The sequence below is a fragment of the Syngnathus scovelli genome, chromosome 21, assembly GCF_024217435.2.
Source record: "Syngnathus scovelli strain Florida chromosome 21, RoL_Ssco_1.2, whole genome shotgun sequence".
Lineage (NCBI taxonomy): Eukaryota > Metazoa > Chordata > Actinopteri > Syngnathiformes > Syngnathidae > Syngnathus > Syngnathus scovelli.
This window is the reverse complement of record NC_090867.1, coordinates 6,633,543-6,653,497: the sequence shown is the minus strand read 5'-3', so window position 1 is coordinate 6,653,497 and position 19,955 is coordinate 6,633,543. Positions and strand designations below refer to the sequence as shown.

The 19,955-nt window shown below is 48.3% G+C and overlaps 3 protein-coding genes across 7 annotated transcripts in view; 1 reads left to right on the top strand and 2 right to left on the bottom strand.

The window, feature by feature from the left end:
* Window positions 1–294: 294 nt before the first annotated feature.
* Window positions 295–4,023, bottom strand: lsm12b (LSM12 homolog b). Its single transcript, XM_049758355.1, has 5 exons — window positions 3,854–4,023; window positions 2,332–2,465; window positions 2,133–2,242; window positions 1,931–2,057; window positions 295–1,063 (listed from the first exon to the last, which is right to left on the bottom strand). The coding sequence occupies exons 1-5, from the start codon at window positions 3,978–3,980 to the stop codon at window positions 971–973; spliced, it is 591 nt and encodes a 196-aa protein (XP_049614312.1). The 5' UTR covers window positions 3,981–4,023; the 3' UTR covers window positions 295–970.
* A 128-nt stretch (window positions 4,024–4,151) lies between these two features.
* On the top strand, window positions 4,152–6,868 carry g6pc3 (glucose-6-phosphatase catalytic subunit 3). Its single transcript, XM_049758327.2, has 6 exons — window positions 4,152–4,544; window positions 5,112–5,218; window positions 5,297–5,387; window positions 5,636–5,754; window positions 5,885–6,026; window positions 6,388–6,868. Exons 1-6 carry the CDS (start codon window positions 4,327–4,329, stop codon window positions 6,728–6,730), a joined length of 1,020 nt encoding a protein of 339 aa, XP_049614284.1. The 5' UTR covers window positions 4,152–4,326; the 3' UTR covers window positions 6,731–6,868.
* A 107-nt stretch (window positions 6,869–6,975) lies between these two features.
* Window positions 6,976–19,955, bottom strand: part of tanc2b (tetratricopeptide repeat, ankyrin repeat and coiled-coil containing 2b) — a 39,038-nt gene continuing 26,058 nt past the window's right edge. For 2 of the 5 annotated variants that reach the window (XM_049758247.2, XM_049758246.1), the window contains 22 exons: window positions 18,889–19,020; window positions 17,836–17,874; window positions 17,054–17,332; window positions 16,850–16,974; window positions 15,753–15,984; window positions 15,228–15,676; window positions 14,992–15,159; window positions 14,765–14,925; window positions 14,495–14,603; window positions 14,289–14,411; window positions 13,982–14,218; window positions 13,704–13,910; window positions 13,485–13,578; window positions 13,279–13,412; window positions 13,093–13,216; window positions 12,854–13,029; window positions 12,655–12,787; window positions 12,080–12,109; window positions 11,127–11,218; window positions 10,834–10,980; window positions 10,671–10,771; window positions 6,976–10,574 (listed from right to left, as the gene is read on the bottom strand). In XM_049758247.2, coding sequence (XP_049614204.1) covers window positions 8,510–10,574; window positions 10,671–10,771; window positions 10,834–10,980; window positions 11,127–11,218; window positions 12,080–12,109; window positions 12,655–12,787; window positions 12,854–13,029; window positions 13,093–13,216; window positions 13,279–13,412; window positions 13,485–13,578; window positions 13,704–13,910; window positions 13,982–14,218; window positions 14,289–14,411; window positions 14,495–14,603; window positions 14,765–14,925; window positions 14,992–15,159; window positions 15,228–15,676; window positions 15,753–15,984; window positions 16,850–16,974; window positions 17,054–17,332; window positions 17,836–17,874; window positions 18,889–19,020 — 5,357 coding nt within the window. In that variant the 3' untranslated portion in view covers window positions 6,976–8,509. The remainder of the gene's footprint in view (window positions 10,575–10,670; window positions 10,772–10,833; window positions 10,981–11,126; window positions 11,219–12,079; window positions 12,110–12,654; window positions 12,788–12,853; window positions 13,030–13,092; window positions 13,217–13,278; window positions 13,413–13,484; window positions 13,579–13,703; window positions 13,911–13,981; window positions 14,219–14,288; window positions 14,412–14,494; window positions 14,604–14,764; window positions 14,926–14,991; window positions 15,160–15,227; window positions 15,677–15,752; window positions 15,985–16,849; window positions 16,975–17,053; window positions 17,333–17,835; window positions 17,875–18,888; window positions 19,021–19,955) is intronic. The other 3 variants (XM_049758248.2, XM_049758250.1, XM_049758249.1) reach the window with 2 other exon arrangements.

Genomic DNA, 19,955 nt, shown 5'->3' with positions numbered 1-19,955 from the left:
AACTAGATTTCTCTTCATTTTGTAAAATAAAATAATTTTTTTGTGTCACTATTTACACATAGGTTAGATCACTTTAAATGTAGGGTAAGTCACACATTCCCACTAACAAAGATTAATAAATTTAGGCCACACCAAATTGAAAAATAAATATTGAAAACCTAAGGAAAAAATTTTGAGAAGACTGAGCGATTCTATCGTGGGCTAATTCTTGTCGTGTTTAAATTTAAGTATGTCTTGTAAAGAGTGAAATAGACACAATAAAAACCCTCAGCTTTTCAAAAAGTGGCTGAAATATACAGTCAGAATTTTTGTTACGTTTATTTTAGAAAATGTCCTTTAAAGTGTGGCGTTTCAAGTCACATTTTGTTTTAAAATACAGAAAATACAGACAGTAGAACATGGGAGACGGGCAAAAGAAAGAAAACAAAACAAAAAAGATGACAGAAAATAAAGCTAACAAGCCTTTCTGACTGCGCTAGTTTTTGTCTTTTCTGAAATGGAACTGAAGGCGAAGACAGGGTAGGAAGGAAGGAAGGAAGGAAGGAAGGAAGGAAGGAAGGAAGGAAGGAAGGAAGGAAGGAAGGAAGGAAGGAAGGAAGGAAGGAAGAACGGGAGGCGAGTGAGGGAGGAGCAGGAGGCAGGGTTCAAGTTAGTCAAGGAAACTATGGTGGCTTTATGGTTCAGGATTAAATTATTCTTTTATAAAGTCTAATTTAAGATTTCATCTTTCCTCTCTCTTTTTTCTCTTTTTTTTTTTCATTAAGTTTTTTTCTTTTTATCGTCTTCATGATCCAGGAAGGAACCTCAGCGCACCGCCTCGTAGCGGACGCCCGCGCTCAGGACAAGGAATGCCGACTCGGTTTGGCGGCGGCAGCGGGAACGGCGGCGGTGCCCGCCCCGGGACTCCAGCCCCCTCCCCCCCACCGCCTCCTCTGCTGCCGCCGCCGCCCGGCCTCCCCGCGGCGGCGCCTCAAGAAGATAAAGTTGAGTCCTTCTGTGTTTGCTGTGCTTGTGAACGCTGCACGGACTTCTGACTTTCCACATCTCTAAAATGTTTCTCCACCTGCGCAGGAGCACACGAGGGGAGGGGGGAGGCGTGGGTATGAATGACATGATTCGCAGAATGGCCCCTATCCCCCGCAATAAGCAGATGTCCACTGTATTGACTTTTGAGGCCCCACATGCAGTATACTATGAGTTTTTTTTTGTTTTTAACGGAACCACAAGCATGGTGCGATTGCCAAGGAAGAAGTGGATTGTCACAAGTAAGGATAAAAAAAAAGCGTGGGAAATTTTGAGAAGCTGCCAGCAATGACCCACCGCCCTGTTTACTGAATGCAGCCGTACTTTTTGCTTTGCTTTCAAGCTGCAGGTACAAATATAATTATAAATAATACGGAGTATTATTATGAAACAAAATAGACGCCGGCTGGGTCTCACTTGTGTTGTATTTCGAGCAGGGGTGGGTATAATCATATTCGATTCTTCACAGTAGTGCAGTATTGTTGTCATTTATTCCATTCAACAATTTAGGAGGCAATTTCAAACAGTAAAATCCTTTTACAATTACTTTTTTTTTTTTTTACATTTCATAAAAATTGGTAAAATTGACTTTTGTGCATTCATATTTAAAAAAAAATAATAATCAGGCGCTTGTAGTCTGTTCAGCACAAACATTTGCCCAACCCTGATTTAAAATAGTAAAAGTTATATCATACAGACATTCTCCGAAGAGGAAGAACAACTCTATTACAACTTTATTCAGGCGAGGCTGCTAATAGTTCTACCATTCCAAACAAATCTTATTCCAAAATAGAGTGGACTGGTTTTCAAAGTCACTCACACAACATTGAAGGAGCCAATCAGACTGTGACTGTTCAAATGTAAACAATACAAGCAAAACTCTTCTTCAAGATAAAAATGTACTCACTATTTTGCGTACATGACTTAAAGCGCTTCCCTCTTTGCCTTTGCAGTTGTCCACCTGGTAAGGCGGCGAGATGACGACGTCGTCCATCACGATTATGTTCTTCTCCTGCCATTTACACTCTTTGATGCTACGCACGCAAAGATGACAGCGTTGAGCCGACAAAATGGAGGACAACAAACGAAGGCGAAATAGCCGTGCTTACGTTTTGTGAATAGTCTGGAATAGCTGCTGGCCCTCAACAGACACCCCAGCGCTGATTGCATAGGCTTGGGACAGCTTGTCCTCTTTTTCTGTCTTTGCTCGGTTGGCAAGCTGCAGAGAAGGAGAAAAAATATCAAAAACTGGGATGTAATAACATACAACATCCCATGTGTAAGATGACTGGTCGCCGTCACACCGACCTTGCTGACATTCAGCGATGCTAGAGGGGGCGGAGTCTCAGTGCGGTCAGTGATGATGTCCACTTCGGAAACGTAGGCTAAGTTGATCAGGGCGACGTCGCTGAGGTTGGGCTTGCCGCTAGAGGAAGCACATTCTGGAGATGGCAGGTCAAGGAGCATGGCAACAAAAGGAGGCAAACTTAATTTGAGCTTGTCTAAAATTTTGAACATGTCCAATTGTTCCGTTTCAGTTATTTGTGCACAAGCTATTCTCCAACATGCACAGAAAGGCATCAAAGTGGATGTTTGGGCTTGTTTACCCAAAACTCTAAAAGGGTTGTCTATTAATCCGACAATATTTGCCCGACTCCTTTTCCTGAAGAAGTGCTGCAAAGTAGTTTTTTTCATTCCTCTTTTTTTTCCTAGCTTGAAGGCATACTTTCCGTACCACTGGCGCCAGCGGATGCACCCGATTGACAAAGTAACACTTTTTCCAGACTCCAATGATAAATATTTTTGGATCAGTCTTTTCTGTGCAACCTAGTATCAAATAGCCTGTCTTTGTTGGTATATAACAACTGTGACCTTGAATGACCACTCTGTGGCATGGTGATTTAAATACACACAAGTGACTTGGGTTAGTTTGACTTTGCATACACCTGATGCTTTCAATGACACAACGTAAACCGGATACTTTTCGCAAGGATGCACAAACGTCAATGAAAAGTGACAATTATACTCATTTTTAGAAGACTAAAACGATTGTATCAAGGATGAGGGTGCAGTGGACGCACGCCACTTGTAGAATCACCCACCCACAAGGGGCTGCAGAATGGCTCAACATGGAGCTAGCGGCTAACAGAAGGCCTACCATCAAACAATGTGTCTCTCTTAACTGCAACAATTGTCAGCATTTTTGTTGGAAAGACGACTTGACTTAAAGAGGCGCAACCTTACACGTGGGTAACTTTAACAAACCTCGTACAGCGGAAACGCAAGTGAGAGCTTGGCCGAGCCTTAGCTAGCATGTTAGCCGTGCGGCACAGCCCCTCATTGTGGCGTGGAGGGGAATGGGGGGGGGCACACGGGGAGCCCGCGACCCCAAACACGCCTCATATTTGCACGTAGCCTCCACGTAAACATGCGCGACCGCGGTCAAATTGTAACATACAGGTAGCCGGTTGCGTTAGCTTCTTAGCTAGCCTCAGTTTGCGCACACAGCCATGATGCCTGACGTTGCCATGCCAGATAGTGATCCATGTCGAGCACGGGCAACACAATGAGCAGATTCAAAACACTTCTACTGGCCGCAGCGGGCACGACGACGCGTCCGGCGACGCGTCCCGATTCCCACGAACGCACACGCGTGCAACAGCGTCCGGAGTCGTGCCTTTGAAACGCACATAGGCGTTGTTGAAGCCAGCTAGCGCCAATTACGCCAGCGCGGAGCACTATTTGACATATTTCGGCGAGCCGACGGGCCCTCGTAGCGGGGCCCGGCCAACCGGCCAAAGGCCGCCTGGCTCTCAAACCAAAAGGATACTCAGAGTCAACATCTTGGACTGGTAGTCAAAGGCGACCACCTCCCCTTGCAGCCGCTGGCCCAGGCAGGTGAGGCAAGAGACATGGCTCCCGACGCTGAAATACTCCCCCGGTCCAGGAGCCGCCATCTTCTCCGCGAGCTAACCGGAGCGCATGCCTTACGTAGCGCGACGTGATGACGTAGGCGGGGCGTGTGTCGTGAGTCACGTCGTACGCCGCCCAGCATCCCCCCCCCCCCGACGCAACATTACGGTAAAACAAATATGAAATAAGTCATAACGTCACACGGCTACTCGTCCGCTACACGTTCTTTGTAATGAACGCCGTTATAGTAACTCGTGTACACGATGAAAAGTGTGACGTTTCACGTGGTGTTACATTCATGTGAGAGCGAACTCTAGTGGACGAGAGGCGAACGTTCGCCTTCTTCTTAAACCGCCCCATTCATCGCGATAGTCACATAAACCACCAGTGATGGATTCCATCCACACCTACGGAATATGGATGGCCGAAAGCCTCCAGTACAGGACGAAGGGCTTGGAGAAACTTTGGCTGCTCATTACCCACGCCGGCGGCCCTAAGCCGGCCTTCCTGTTCGTCTTCCCCTGCGCATACTTTTTCTGCCGGCGGACGGGCATCGCGGTGTTGTGGGTGGCCGCGGTGACAGAATGGCTCAACTTGATGCTCAAATGGTATTTTTTAAGTATTCTTTTTAAATATTTCTTTTGTCTTTAGTAGTAGTTTTATATTTTTTGAATATATGGAATATATTTGTCGAAAGCTAGATTTAAAAAAAATGACGCTCGATAGGTATTATTTATAAATGATTCTTTTGTCTTTAGTAGGATTTTTATATATTTTTTAAATATATAGAACACACTTTGTCAAAAGCAAGATTTTTAAAAAAAAAACATTGGTATTGTGATTCTCAACCAGTGTGCAATGGCCCACGAGAAGTTATGTCAAAAAAATACTTTTTTTTCTGATTTAAAAATCCATTTTTAATTACTTATGCTAATCTCGTAAAGTGACAGTAAAAGCAATCAATTGTTACACCACAGTATGACATGATCGACCAGTATCTCCATTTTTGTGCATCGTGAAACAAATATGAAACAATTAACAGTGTAATAAAATAAACTACAACTCTCAATTGATGAGGATGAAAATAAGACTTGCAATTTAAGGATGGAATTTTACTACATTGTGGCTCACCCACAACCTCAATGATTTTTTTTTTTGTTCGATGTAATTTCTAGTGTGCTTTTTGGTGAAAGGCCATTCTGGTGGATTGGCGAATCCCAAATGTTTTCCAACAAGTTGCCCAAGGTGCAGCAGTACTCCTCCACATGTGAAAATGGCCCTGGTGAGAAGAACCTTTTCTACTGTGTTGTAACTCTTCATGCGATTCTTAACCCTTTTTGAATGTGTAACCCCTCATCAGGCAGTCCATCGGGACACGCCATGGTCACTGCGGCGGTCTGGTGGGTGGTGGCGTCCTCCCTGCGCTCGTTCTTGTACCGCCGTAATTACAGGTGAGTTGCTCAACTCCGTTACAAAACATAATCCGATTAAACCGGTTTTACCAGGTGAACTAATGACCAAACGGTTCTCCCAAAAGAAAACCAAAAAAAGGTGAGAGAGAACCGTGGACCTACATTTTTACAAAATCACAGTTAGCTTTGTTAAAAACAAAAATCCTCAAAAAAAAAACTGCCTGTGGACTTTTCACATCTGCATAACTTGATTTCTTTACTCATGTATTATTGTTTTTGCATTTCAGCATACCAGTGACCTACATACCTTACGTACTCTACGGGTTATTGCTGGTGGTCGTTGGCATCTCCAGAGTGTTTGTCTTAGCCCACTTTCCACATCAGGTGGTAACCGGTTCCATTGCAGGTCTGTTTGCCTTTCAATTGTTTAACATAGAAAAACATTTTTTGGGGTGTGTCAAACTGATATAACAAACACTACGCTGACTTTATTTAATGTGTGTAACCTGACAAACATTGTCTAATTTTTCCTTAAGGTCTTGTTGTAGGAATGTACCTGAACCACAGGGTGCCAGAAAGGCGGCCATTCCGCTTCTTCGTCAGCGTCGCTGTGGCCTTGCTGCTCGGAACGCTGATATTAAACGCTGGGCTAAAGTTGATTGGCGTCGACCCCTCCTGGTATAACCTGTTGGTTTTTGATTGCAAAACAATTGCTCAAAACTGACATGAGAATATAGTGACATAACAAATAACTGCTCTTGTGCAAGGGATATAATTAACTTATCAACATTTGTCAGATTTGTGCCTTTGCGCAATAGTGCTTGAGAGAAGCAGTGGGTAATTAATTTTTTTACGTGCTCCAAAAATCTGCTGAAAATGCAAAACGTAAATTAAAAAAAAAAAAAAATGCAGTCCTTTAACGGTATTTTTATTATTATACGGTATTGTAGTTTTGGGCTTTTTTTTGCTTTAAACCCCTTCTTGGGTCGGGTATTAAATAGAAGCTACATAAAGAAATAAAATCTCCTTCACCTTGTAGGTCCTTGGCATTGGCGAAGAAGTGGTGCAGCCACTCCGAGTGGGTTCGGCCCGACGTGGCCCCGTTCAGCTCACTGGCCCGGGACTGCGGGGTCCTGCTGGGTCTTGGCCTGGCCCAGTACTGGAAGCCCGGTGGCTGGCCGACGCTGCCCAAGAAGCCGCGGGTCATGTCCATGGTGCTGTCGTCCATGGCTCTGTACTTGGTGTACAGTGCGCCGTTGCCGCTGAGGCCACCGGTGTTCTACTACACGCTATTTTTTGTCAAGTTTGCTATGGTGCCGCAGATCGTGATGCTGGTGCCTGGACTGGTCCATTTCGAGATGCGAAAGATGAAAAGAACCTAGATGCTTGTAACTTTTTTCTTCTCGACAATCTTTTGCTTTTTTTCCTTTCAACTATATTACTGGTACATGAATTCTAATGCGAGGATGCCACTTAAATTGTAGTGTACCATAATAAAGTTCTTGTTTTGGTTGCGGTAATTACAGTGTCGGATTCTTTTTATGTGGGACAAAGTTATTTGCAATCATCTAAACATTTCAATCGTCTTGGAAGTCAACAAATTCGATAATAAATGACTAAACATGTGTTTCAGTAGGCAACCATTTATAAATATGTTTTTCTCCTCTCAATACATTGTACTGTACAGGTTACAATCAGTTCGCATGAGATAAAAACACATTCTGCTGAACTTTTTTTTTTTTAATAATTATGTCTTTTTTTTAATATATCACAGCGATCTGAAAGCTCACGTGTACAGACAAGAGAACTCTGCTCAGCAAGCAAATACATTAATCATAAAAGAAACCAGGTTTTGGGGGTGGGGGGGGGGGATGATAGGGGAGCACACCAGTCTGCTATACATGTTTCCGCTTGAGAAGAATAAAACATGCATCTGACTATTTACAGCCAACTAATACATATATTTGAACCGTACACTCTTGGATAGCTTCAATTTAGAACATCTGAAACTAAGTATATTACAGGCAACACCAGCTCAGAAAAAAATGAAGTGGGATGTTATCAGTACTAAGTGGAACTCCCTTACGCTGGGATTGGTTGGTGATTTTTATGGCGTCAAGTACCGCTTATTAAAATCGCACTCTTTCAAACAAAGCCAGATTATTAATTGTGGCTGTGCCGTAAGCAAAACATTTCAAATGGTCATCAGGCCGCACCTGTACAACTTGTGCTAGAAAAAAAAAGTCTTTACATCCTCGTAAATCTTAATCTCTTAAGTATCGTCTATTAGAATCTGACGTGGCCACTTACATTTGACAATCAGAATAAGGAAGAAATGGCAAACTCGAAAGTGGAGCTTACCTTTTTAAGCCTTTGTGTTGGAAAGAAACCAGACGGAAAGAAGGCGGGATAAAAGCACATTTGCTTGCTTTTCATCGAAGCCTTCTCTGAGGCTCTGCAAAGGCAAACGTTAGTAAATTGCTTTAATCCGCCGCCGCCGCCTCGGGCCTGATTTAACCGATGTTTCAAGTGTGTTGACTCAAAAAGGCGATTCAACCTGTTTGGCACATTCCCACACGTCCTAGTCTGTGAAGGACATGTAAAATGTTGCGGAAAATAACGCACTACATGCGTCTGAGAAAGAAAAAAAAGAAAAATGTTGAGCTCATGTGAAGAGTTTTAGCATAGTCCCTCTTTGGACCAGCAGTGGGACACCAAGGCAGCATGAACGGTATACGATTCAAACGATGCTTCCTCTGGCTTCTATGTACAATATATAACTTAATTATAAATATGGTCATTTCTTCTCTATTAGTACTTAAGCTGTTGAGCTGTTTTGTATTCTGCCGAGCAATGTACAGTATTGAACATATAGTATTGTATTACATCGAAGAGTCTACTAGCGACCGTGGTTAAGAGCACACAAGATACCAGTCCGAGGAGTTGTCCGTGTCGTCTCTGTGCAGGTTTTTGAAAGAAGCACACTGGTTGTTGTCCAGAACCTGGACTTAAGCATGTGAGCGTTTCAGGTTGGTGAAGTCACGGCGTGTCGGTCAGTCAAGTCCAAGACCTTAAAAGTGTGTAGCCCCCTCTCGCAAGAGTTTTTCCGAGTCCTTTTTCCTGTTGCTTAGAGTTTCTGCGCGTCGCCGTCTGAGCGGCGGTTACACGTTGGACTCCACAAACGGTCTCTTTGGTTTGATGGGTGAGGAGGGCCCTTGTGTGCGGGTCTCTCGGGAGAGTTGTCGGTACATGTTGTCCTGGTAGGCTTGCGCCACAGGCAGAGTCCTGGCCACCTTCACGTCCGGGTAAGTGGGCACTTGGCTGACCCGCTCCAGGATGTCCCCGGTGCCCCGCGAGCCGTTGGCCAGTTTGCCCAGTGAGGGCGGTGGGGTCTGGGCGTAGTAGTCGTCCTCCAGCAGGTGTCCGTTTTGTGCGTTGTTGGTCTTGTTGTAGTAGGCGATGTTTCCGAGCGAGGTGGGCGGGCTGTAGGTGGACCCTTGCTGGACCAGTTGGCCGGGCGAGGTGGGGCTGACGGCCGAGTCCATACGATCCATGCCACGGGATCGAGAGGGTTGGTGCAGGTACTGCTGAGTCCGCGCCGTCTTGTCTATGACGCCCATGAAGGGGGTGTTCCGAGAGCGAGTGGGCTCGCCCTGATACATACTCCCGCCGCCCTGCGAGGGAGAGATGGGTGACATGTCATCGCAGGAGCGTTCGTAGGTGGTTTGCAAGGGGATCTCCATCTGCTGGATGGAGGAGGATGGCCTGAAGCCCGGTGCCAGGTTTGAGGTGGAGCCGGTGGAGATATTGTTGCTAGAGGGGGAGAAACGGAGGCCTACGCTCTGCGAATGGATGAGGGGCCTAGGGGTCGGCACGTGCGGCTTTATCTCCGTGGTGTTGGCGCTGACGGGGCGTCTCACCATATGCGGGACCTCGGGGGAGCCCAGCTGACAAGGCGGCATGGCATTGGCGCGCTCCAGCACGTGCTCGGAGACGGGGTAGTAGGCGGCGGACTGGCTGCGACTGATCTGAGGCGTCTGACTGTAACGGATGCCCGCCGGACCCCCGCTGCTGGCGCGGTAGGCAGAGGAGGGGCGCTGGGGTAGCTCGTCCTTCAACAGGCCCGACTCCATAACCCCTCCTCGGCCGCCGTACTGACATAGGGCGCCAGAGCTGAGGCTGGCTTGCACCTGCGACACAGAGCGCCCGTCCAGCGAGGGCTGGTACACCAGTCGGCTGTCTACGTCCACCGAGCCGCCCTGGTAACGGCTACCCATGGAGTGGCCCATCTGCCCCCCGTAGCCGCTATTGCCCATCATGCTGCTGGGCTGGTTTGTGCGCACAATTTGGGCCATGGACGGCTGTAGACGAAGGCCTTGGGCTTGGTGATGCTGGGACGACAACGAGGGCTGAGAGCTGAGCTGGAAGGAGCGTTGGCTGCTCATCTTAGACAGGGGCGATTTGGGTCTCCCGGGGTGCTGCTCTGTCTGGTAGCGTACGGGCGAGCCCGACTGAGATCTGTACAAACAAACACTGTCCACCGGCGGGCTGGCTCTGTACTGGGCAGCCCGGCGCAGAGGGGATGGCGGCGGGCTCTGGCGGTCCATCCCCTGCCCGCTGCTGCCCATGGGCGGGGGGCTGAAACGGTAGGACGGTTGGTGTACCGGGGAGGTGTGCGGGCTGTGCCGATAGTGGGAGTTGTGATGCGTTGGGGACAGGGAGGGCGACGTGGTCTGGTAAGACCCGCGAGTAGGAGAGGACATGGAGGAGGACGTGGGGTGGTACTCATAAGGCTGCCCCATAGGAGAACCATCACCTAGGTAGATCTGGTCTGCATTTGTCGGGGACAGTGGGGGGCTTTGAATGATGGGCAGACTGGACGGATTGCTGAGGGACTCCGGCGGGGGAAGTCCCATGGACATGGCCTCTAGCTCCTGCTCTAGGTAGTCCTCATCCTCAAAGAGATCCTGGACAGGCTCCATGTCCTCCAGTCGGGGTTCCGGGGGAGGCGGAAGAGGCATGGAGAGGCAATCTTCATCCTCTGGGGGAGGCGTGGGAGGCGGGGAGGGGGGAGGCTCCAGCTCCAAGTCTGGAGGCGGGAGCAGCTCCCCCTGGCTCAGCTGGTGACACTCCTCCTCCACGCGCTGCAGCAGCCGTTGGATCTCTCGGTTGTTGGGGCACTGCTTCATGGCTTCGTTCAGGTCTTCCAAGGCTTCAGGAAACTGCCTAAAAATGGAACAGAACATTTGACTGCATAATTGAGTCTGTTAATTGGTCTAAATTGTGGGAATGTATAAAAATCAGTTTCCTCAGACTTCGTACCTGCTACTTCGCTTGGCCCGGGCCCTGGCGTAGTAGGCCTCATAAGATTTGGGCTTTAGTTCAAGGGCCTTGGTAGCAAATTCCTCAGCCATCCCAAAGTCCTGGAAACAAGACAGCGACACTTAATTCTGAGCCGACAGAAAAATGTATTTGGCAGACTCACGTTCATTTTCCTGCGACATCGGGACAGGTTGAGGAAGAGCGAAACCTTGAGTTCCCTGAACGTCTTGAGGTCCTCGCTGAAGCCTTCGCGCGGGAACTTTTTGAGGGCGTATTGGTAGCGTTGGGCCGCCTCCTTCACCTTCCCCTTCTGTCGGGAGAACCACACAGAAGCACATTTACAGCGGATCCCTGCATACTCTCAACTCACGATTACCAAATTCACATGCTCCTATCTTCAACCATTCACAAAGAAAAATTTTTTAACAATCAATCGAAGGAAATTTGTTCTCACACCTTGTAGAAGCCGTCGCCCTCCTCGATGAGCTTGCTGAGCAGGATGATCATGATGTCGGGTTTGGAGGTGGCCATGGCCCACGTGGCTGGACCTGCATCACAAGAGGGGGGGGGGGGGGGGTGAGAAAGTAAGGACGGCGGCACACTTGGAAATCAAGCAAGAAATAGAAGGAAGAGAAGGTCAAAACGACACACACACAAACACGCACATAATCAATCATATGAACGAGAAATGCTCGTATCCCACCAGACACCTTCTGGATTGCACGTTCAAGTGAATACAATTTAAATGTCTCAAAATAGGACAAACGAAAAGCAAATACGACCAATCCAGTATATCAGGGTGGGGTACGGTAACAAGAAATCATTTTAACGAGTAAAAACAGCTAAAAATGGTAGATGGAGAAGGAAAACATCACGGCGTTGCTACTACAACTTCTCCGCAAAGGGTTAACCATCCTAAATATCATTCATATTTCTTATGTAGAATGCATTTCCTTTCTGGATGCACTATTTGCGTCATTTGAAGCGTATCGGAAATCAGCGATGCACACAAACAAACATCCAAAACGTCACAAAGGCACAAGAAACGACAAGACGACAGGAAAACACAAGTTGTCGGCGTTGAGGGTCATCGAGTGACGTCAGGATGACTGCGAGCGACCTCGGCGGCGGCGGGTACAATGTCGTGCATGCGCTTCCTGCTAAAAATAAAAACAACAACAAAACAAACCACGCAGTCAGTATCGCTCGGAGGCTGCTGTCATGCATCCATGCTGCCGGGAAGCGGCTAGGACCATCTACCTCAAAGCGTACACCTATTAGTCACTTTAGTTAGCTAAAGTTAAAAGCTGGCTCGCCGACGCTCGGGAGGAAACACAGACAACACAGAGAAAGGAGATAGAGCTGTCAAAATGCCTGCTGGGGTGGGAAGTCGACAGCCTCGGCTTTACCTCGGGGCCGACTGGGCAGCGTCTGACATCCTGGGACCGGAGAGAGAGGCGAGGCGAGGCGAGGCGAGACGAGGGTGGCGGGCGGGCGGGCGGGCGGGCGGGAGTAAAGTGAGGGTAGGAGTGTGGAACAAGAGAGAGGAAAAAAGAGGCGATGGAGGTGGAGGAGTGAGAAAAAAAAAACACACAAAAAAAGCAGCAGTGAGAAGCAAAATAATTCAAACCAAAAAGAAATACATCACAAGCGCTATTAACCACCTGAGGAGCAGAAAGAATGCAAAGGATGAACATGCAGGAAAGCCAAAGAAAGGTGAAAATAAATATAAATAGCGGCAGCCATGGTGGGAAGCGGAGATGACGTACACTACATCATTAATGTACACGCGTTTTTTTTTTTTTTGGTCGCCATGGCGATCTGAAGATTCTGTGCAAATGTGAGCCCTGGTAACTTCCGTTGTGAGGATGACCCAAAAAATAATATCTTGATGAGGACAAGTGGCACATTGAAAAATAAATGTCTTGCAATTTGAGTGACTGCTGTGCCATGCGTCGTCACAGAGTGAGACCATGTGTCTCACCTATCTTTGCTCCTTTCTTCAGCAAGGCCACCACCACCGACGTGTTCCTGCAGCCCACCGCCCGGTCCAGAGGACGCATGCCGCTGTAGTCCACATGTTCGATCATGGCGCCGTGGTCCACCAAGAACTGGACCTGAAGAGGATCATGCGTGTGAATAAGGAGTCCTTGTTGACGTTTCAACTTTTTGAGTTCACCGACCACGTCGGAGTCGCCGTAGAAAGCGGCCAGGTCGAGCGGCGTTCGGCCGTTCTTGTCGGCGTGGTCGGTGGCGGCACCGCTCTCGACCAGGCATCGGACCACCGGCAGGTGACCCTTGAGGCAGCCCCAGCTGAGCGCCGTCAGACCCTCCTTGTCCGTCAGAGACAGAGAGGCTCCTGGGAAGGAATAAAATGGAATCAATTCACATCATAAGGTGTTGGACATCTATGGACACTGACCTTGCGAGAGCAGAAACTCCACCGTTCCCAGGTGTCCCTCCGAAGCGGCCATCATGAGAGGTGTCCGGCCCTGTTTGTCGGCCAAGTTGACATCGGCACCGTGTGTCAGGAGAAGGTCCACTATCTGACAAACAAATATTCCGATGACTTCTGATTCTTATGGTAATCCTTCTCAAAGATTCTGACCTGCCAGTGGCCCTGGCGAACGGCGCTGAAGAGCGGCACGATGCCTCGCCGATTGGACTGTGCCACGGCGGCGCCTTGCTCCAGCAGCAGGCGGCACACATCTAGCTTCCCTCGGCCTGAGGCAGCCGTTAAAGCTGGACGAGGAGGTGAAGGAACAAAATGACAAATGTGCTACCAGCGATGGAGTATGAACAAATGCAACTCACCTGTCTCACCCCACAGCGAGTCAAAGTTGTTGATCTGCGCTCTCTCCACCTCCTCCTCGTCTTTCTCTGGCAGGTCCAAAAGGTAGGACACGATCTGAGGAGAAATTGGAGACAAAAAAAAAACCTGGTTTTAAATTGACAAACATAATATGCAATTGTTAATATTTATTTCATTTCATTTTGTGGCGAGCCATGAGTGGGATCCCTCGGCAGTGGTACCTCCGTGTAGCCCATGCTGGCGGCGGCGACGAGGGCCTGCTGGACGGCGTGGTTCTTGCTGAAGTTGGCTTGCTGCTGGGTCTGCGGGGAGTGCTGTGCCGACCCGCCGCTCCAGTCGCACTGGATGAGAAACTTCACCACCTCCATGTGGCCCCGGAGGGCGGCGTGCACCAGCGCGCATTGCCCGTTCCTGTCCAGGTGGTCCACCTGGATGCATATCGGAGTGTCGGACCCACTGGGCATAAAGCTCGACTCCGGTTAAATCATATAAGACGCACCTTGGCTCTCCTGTGACACAGTGTTGTCACAATGGCCATGTGACCCCCGGCGGCGGCGTAGCCGAGCGGCGTCAGGCCGCTCTCGGAGGGGGCGTCGGCGTAGGCGCCGAATTCCAGCAGCAGGGCAACCATGTCCATGTAGCCCAGGTGGGCGTGGACGCACAGCACGGGGGCGTTGTTGAGCACCTCGGTGCGGTAGTTGACATTGGCCCCTCCCAGCATCAACAACCGACTCACCTGTAAACACGCATGAATGGTAGGGTAGCTTCTAGATCGGAAGCTCCAGCACAACCATTTTTGTGCTCACCTTAATGTTGGGAGTGTAAAGGTTCCTCAGTGACGAGAGCGCTGCCGACAGACCCTCCGTGCTGTAGGACACCCATAGGCCTTGCAAGATGGACGATGACACGCCCACTTTTTTGCTGAGACCCTTTGAACAGATGGCGCGATCCAGTCGTGATTTGTCCGTGTGTTTCTATTTATGTACAATATACACATGCGAGAAAATAGTACCTTGAAGATATGTGCTTTGAGGATATGGTGGCCCAGCTCGATGGTCTGCTGCCGGTTCAGCTTGTTCTCCTGCCGTGAGAACCAAAAGGCCAGCAGGGTGTGTCCGCTCCTGTGAATGCATAAACGGGAAAAAGAAATTCAGGGCATGATAAGGCTTGTTTTGTTGCCAGGTGGGATCTCCTCAGGGAAAAAGAAAACAAATTGAACGTTGACGGTGACAACCAAAAAAGGAATGTTCACACCTAACAAAAACAAAGGCTCTGGTCTCACCTGGGATCACACAGGAACTTGGTCTTCTCGCCTTCCTCCCGCCATATCAACCACTCCCGGAAAGACGGGTGGACGAACATGCGGGTGCCGTCCCGCCTCTTCACCAGGAAAATGGACAGGTTGTCCACACGCTGCTGGAAGTCCTCCCAGTCCAGCGTTCCCTGAATTAGCACCATGGTTAGCATGTCATTTTGACGTTTCACATTTTGTGTCAAGAGTGCTCGTACCTGCAGCGAGCCGGAATTGATAGCCTGGTAGATCTGCTCATCGGTGAGCGGGTGCAGCGAAGCCACGGCCACGTTGAGCAGTGGCAGCGCCCGCTCGAATGAGGACTGCGTGGGGAAGCGCATGTTGCATTGCAGGAGGTACACCTCGGCCAGGTTGACCGGAACCACCTGAGGTATGAAAGATCAGAACATCAGGTGTCGGGTTTGGACGGGTTGGAATGGCCGTGCTAGCTCACCTTGTAACTGGAGCTCTTGAGAACCAGGTAGCCCTTCTCAATAAGGTCAAAGGTGAGCTTGAGGTACAGGTAAGATCCCTGGCTGAGGGCTTTAAGGTGTCCGCTGAGTTTGCCGAAGGTGGTGTTGTCCATCTTGCCGTTGAGCGAGATGTTGTTCTGGATCTCCGGGCTGCTGTGGATGCGGTGCAGGATGTAACCCTGCAGGTCCTGGTCGATAGCGTCGTTTTCCTCCAGACCGTCCAGTGAGATGCGGTGGAACGGCAACGGGTTGGTGATCTCCTGCAAGGTGGTCCGTACCGTGACCACCAGCTTGAGCCAGGGGGGGAACTTGTGGATGGTCTTGCAGAGAAAGGAGACGATGGTGTCTCCATAGTCGGGTTTGTGGAACTCGGCCTCGTTCAGGCCGTCGATGAGAACGATCAGGTCCTCCTCGGAGTTGATCTTCCTCTCTGGAGAGCAAAAAAAAATAAATTTGATATGTATAGAAAGCAATTTATCCAAAATCTAAACATATGTCGACATTACCTTTGTAGAGAGCATCTAAGGGCTCAAGTACACCCCTCTTGAAGGACGCCAGCGGGTCCTGGACGCAGGAGCGCAGGCTCAGCACGCTTTGCAGGTGCGGCTCGCGTAGCATCTGCTCCCTGTAGGCCGCCAGGTGAGGCGAGCGGCACAGCAGCGCCGCCACGTTGTGCACAAACTCGGGCACCAGGCAAGTGTAGGCGTTGTCTGCCTGGCAGTAATGGTAAGCCACCACCTGAAGGGGGCAATAGAGGAGTCAAAGGTGGAAAAACAGGAAAGTAGACAGTTGTTCCATTTTCATATGTTAATAATTCATCGTTTTTCGTCTGCGGAGAGACGTCTGGCTCGAGCGGGAGCCGTAAGGAGCTGAGCGTTAAGTCGTTGTAACATTTTACAATGAGCAACATGTACTGATGAATAATTTACAAGAATATTTTGGATGAAAACGATAAACTCATGGAACACTTTGAGTTGCATATTTTGTATAAAAAAAGCTGTATAAATAAACTGACTGACTGATTAATAACGATTTGAAAAATACTGCAAAAATAAGATTAAATCTTTTAAAAATGCCATTATTTGATCAAATTATTATTATTTGTTATTATAGAGTTTTATTATTTCATCCCATGATCAATATTGTTGTTGGATAAAGGATTTATCAGTTAACTAATCACTTATTCTGGTTTGTAGTCATTGTTGTTCCACAAAAAAGTAAAATAATATTCTATAACAATGGAAAAAAAGACAAAAAAGGAAATGCAAATTTCGATCCAGAATGGAATGAGAACGGGAAATGGAGTAGAACTAAGTTGGGGGTGAAACAGCGAGTAAATTCAATTATTAATATGCAGACTTAACACGATCTAATAGTAAGGCTGGGAAGTGACATTCTACATGGATTAATATTTCATAAGACTCCCTGGCTAAGTTGTTTTTTCTTTCTTCAACACACGTGCATAATGCATGCGCCGCGGCAGGGGATCCCGTGTCCGCACACGTCGTACAGTCCACGTGGGACGCGCGACACCACTCCAACAATTATGAGGACAAATTTGAAAATTTGATTTGTTGGGATTACAGGATGGGAGGGGGGGTACCTGAGAAGCGAGCCTCCTCATGGACTCCTCTTGGCGCCGCCTCATCTCAGGGGTGCCGGGACAGCTGCCTCCCCCCAGCGTGCCATGCGTGGGCTGGGGCTGGCTGAGAGGGAGCCCCTCGCCATCTGGACGTGGCAATGGAAGAGATTCCCAATAAAAATCAAACATTTCCCTGTTTTAATATCATATTTGGGGACTTCTTACGTTTGGGCGAGGCCTGCGGGCTGTCGGAGGCGATTTGACGCATGCGTGTGCCGTGGCAGCTCAAGGCCACCAGGCGGGAGATGATGGCCGTCTTGCCGAAGCCGATGTTGCCGACGACGATCACGCCGCGGCTGCTGCCGGGCCGGTTGAGGTGGCCGTCGATCTCCTGGAAGAGCCACTCGCGTCCGGTGAACACAGAGTCCACCGTGATGGACGGTACCTCAAAAAGCAGCGGTTTCAGGGCGATGTCCTGGGGCCGGTACGGCGCAAAACGTACTGCTGGGTCGGAAAACACAATAAAGATTTTACTTTCGCAGCATTTCACTTATTAACTAAATCGCATACAACAAAATCAAGGTTTAAGGCAGCATTGAAAGTTTCAATTTGAATTGAAGCAGACAAGTTTTGGTCTATGATACAGCCTGAGGGCGCTACTTGTCACTACCCTTTCCTGCCACTAGAGGGAGTTCTTAGACTACATTTTTTGATGGGTCAAGGGACACTGTGGGCTAAAATGAGAAATAATGGAATGTGATGGGACATAAAGGGGGGATGAAGGGACACTAAGAGACAAAATAGGAAATGATGAGAAACAATAGTGGCCGTTATGGGCCACTATGGAATAAAATGGGACATATTAGGGGATGTCAATGGGTACTGCAGTGCAAAATCTGATATACTGGGGCATGATGGGCTATTATGGGACACTATGGAACACAATGGAAAACAATGGGACATAGCAGAAAACATTATGGGGCATAGAGAAAAGAAGTGTTACTTACGTGACTGCGACTGCCAGGGATGGGAGTTGCTAGCGGAACCTGAAACAAAAAGTAACAAAAAAAAGTGTGTTAAAGGGGTTCTCAATTAGTGCAATGGAGTGTCAAGATGGCATGAAATGCATTTCGAAGGAGAGCTCGCACCGTGGTTTTGAGGTCTTGTAAAAAAAAATGGCGTCGGTATAGCAAGAAGCATTTATGCACAGTGTTTGGCAGGGTTGCCCAAAGTACATTAGTGTGCCCTCTGCAAATGGCTCGTAGCTAAAGAGCTCCGGCTAGGTGCGATAATGAGCCCATATTTCCTCGTGATCGTTTTCCTTGGCCGCATACAGTCGCTTGCTCTCTCGTTGTCTCTAAAGTGCTGCTAGTAAAGTTTCCAGGAACTCTAATGAAAAGGAAGCAAGTGGCATACTCGTGCTGATGTAAGGGCACTCCGTTTGGGTGAAAGAATGTGATGCAACAAAAACTCAATTCTGGGCGAGTGTTTTAAGTGTGGCTAATCCAATTACACTCAGGGAGCGCCTCAAAGCCGCTGCGAGTTTCAAAACTCAAGTTAGGGTTTCCGATGTGAGTGAGTTAAAGTTTCAAGCGTGTGTTGCTACAAATTAGAGCTTTGAGGCTTTTAAAGGGTGTGGGGAGTTGTTTATGGAAAGATGGATGCTTCATCAGTCATCAAACACTTCCCAAAGGCACCTTTTGCCACCCTAGGATGACATTGAGCAACGCTGCCTGCCCGCCTCCTCCGCATCCTCCATCACCGGCAACCACGGAAAGCTCGGTGGCCAGACGACTGCCAGACGTTTGAATTATTCACCAGGTGACGATGACTCACATGGCTCAGCGGTCGCGAGCAGGAGGATGCGAGGAAGGAAGGGGAGGACGGAGGGAGGATGGAAAAAGGGAGGAAAAGGATATTGGGACTATGAGGGGAATGCTCAGTATTGATGGAGGTGTCTCTATTTCAAAATGGCCGCCTGACAGATCATTCCTGCAGGTCACGATCTGGACCTACTGTTCTGGTCGGCTTTTCAGTCAGTTTTGTGTGTGTGGACTGACCTCTCAGGTCCTGCCCCGGGCGGCCAGGTCCGCAAGTGGTGCTTTGTCTGGGCATGCGCAGAGAGGTGCGCAAGGGGGTGTGCCTCTGCTCGTCAAGGTAGGCCAAGTCCTCCAAGTGGGCCGAGCTGGTGGCTGTAAAAAATAAAATAAATGGCAACTCCTCTAAATAATCATCCAACTTTGACACCATTCCCCGCCCACATTAACACATGATAGGCCAAGAGGCTTGGCAAATTAAAGTCGCCCATCTGTCTAAGCTTCCAATTGAGGCTCATTTTGGGCAAATTCCCTAGTAGGAGTTTAAATCTCCCCAAAATGGTTCCTTCAAAACAAAATGGCTGACTTCCTGTTTACTTTGGAGCTTAGGTTCTTGAAGCTTTTACTAGAGATCTGTTATGATAGATCATGATGAAGTTCTCTCAATTTGCTGTGGATTGGTAGAACTGGGCCCCAGTTACGATTCCAGTTCCTAAGAGTTCAGGTAACAAGCATCACAGATCTGTTTTAGCGTGGCTAGTAAGCATGCACGGGTAACGCGCGTGCAACAAGATGGACTCCAGAGGAAGCCTCAGAGGATGCGATCGGCCGCCCTGTAGAATTCCCTTCAGTCGGCGTCTGTCACTCGCTAGATCTCTCAGGATTAATTAGCCGCGCAGATGAATGTCTTATTCATGAAGCCCGGCGCTGGCTGTTGATTGTTTCGTGGCCAATATGCTATGAAATTAGATTTGCCAGTCGACGTGATAGACCTTCACATCCCAACAAACGTCACTAGCAAAAACAAAAACAAAAAAAAATGGAGGAGACCATCACCAGTAGTTTTTACTGACTGGAGAAGCAAGGAAACAATTTTAAAAAAAAAGCCAGCGCTGTTGTGCTTTCAAAGCAAGCAGATCCACTTCAGATTAGATGTAATCTAAAATCTCCAAGCGACAGCACACAGTTGTTATCATTGTACTCACAACTCAGCAGAGTGATTGTTAAAGGCCGATTTGAGTTCAAATCAGTTCATCCACTGAGTTTTTAATACTGGTAGTCCTGCAAGTGCCTCTCACTGACCCCTAGTG

Bases quoted from the DNA above. Each gene is read 5' to 3' on its own strand.
- g6pc3 (XM_049758327.2), top strand. From the start codon at position 4,327: ATGGATTCCATCCACACCTACGGAATATGGATGGCCGAAAGCCTCCAG. The intron at 4,545-5,111 runs GTATTTTTTAAG...TGTAATTTCTAG, and splicing joins CTCAACTTGATGCTCAAATG to TGTGCTTTTTGGTGAAAGGC. The intron at 5,219-5,296 runs GTGAGAAGAACC...ACCCCTCATCAG, and splicing joins CACATGTGAAAATGGCCCTG to GCAGTCCATCGGGACACGCC.
- lsm12b (XM_049758355.1), bottom strand. From the start codon at position 3,980: ATGGCGGCTCCTGGACCGGGGGAGTATTTCAGCGTCGGGAGCCATGTC. The intron at 2,466-3,853 runs GTATCCTTTTGG...TGCCATCTCCAG, and splicing joins GTCCAAGATGTTGACTCTGA to AATGTGCTTCCTCTAGCGGC. The intron at 1,064-1,930 runs GTGAGTACATTT...GCTCCTGCGCAG, and splicing joins TAAGTCATGTACGCAAAATA to GTGGAGAAACATTTTAGAGA.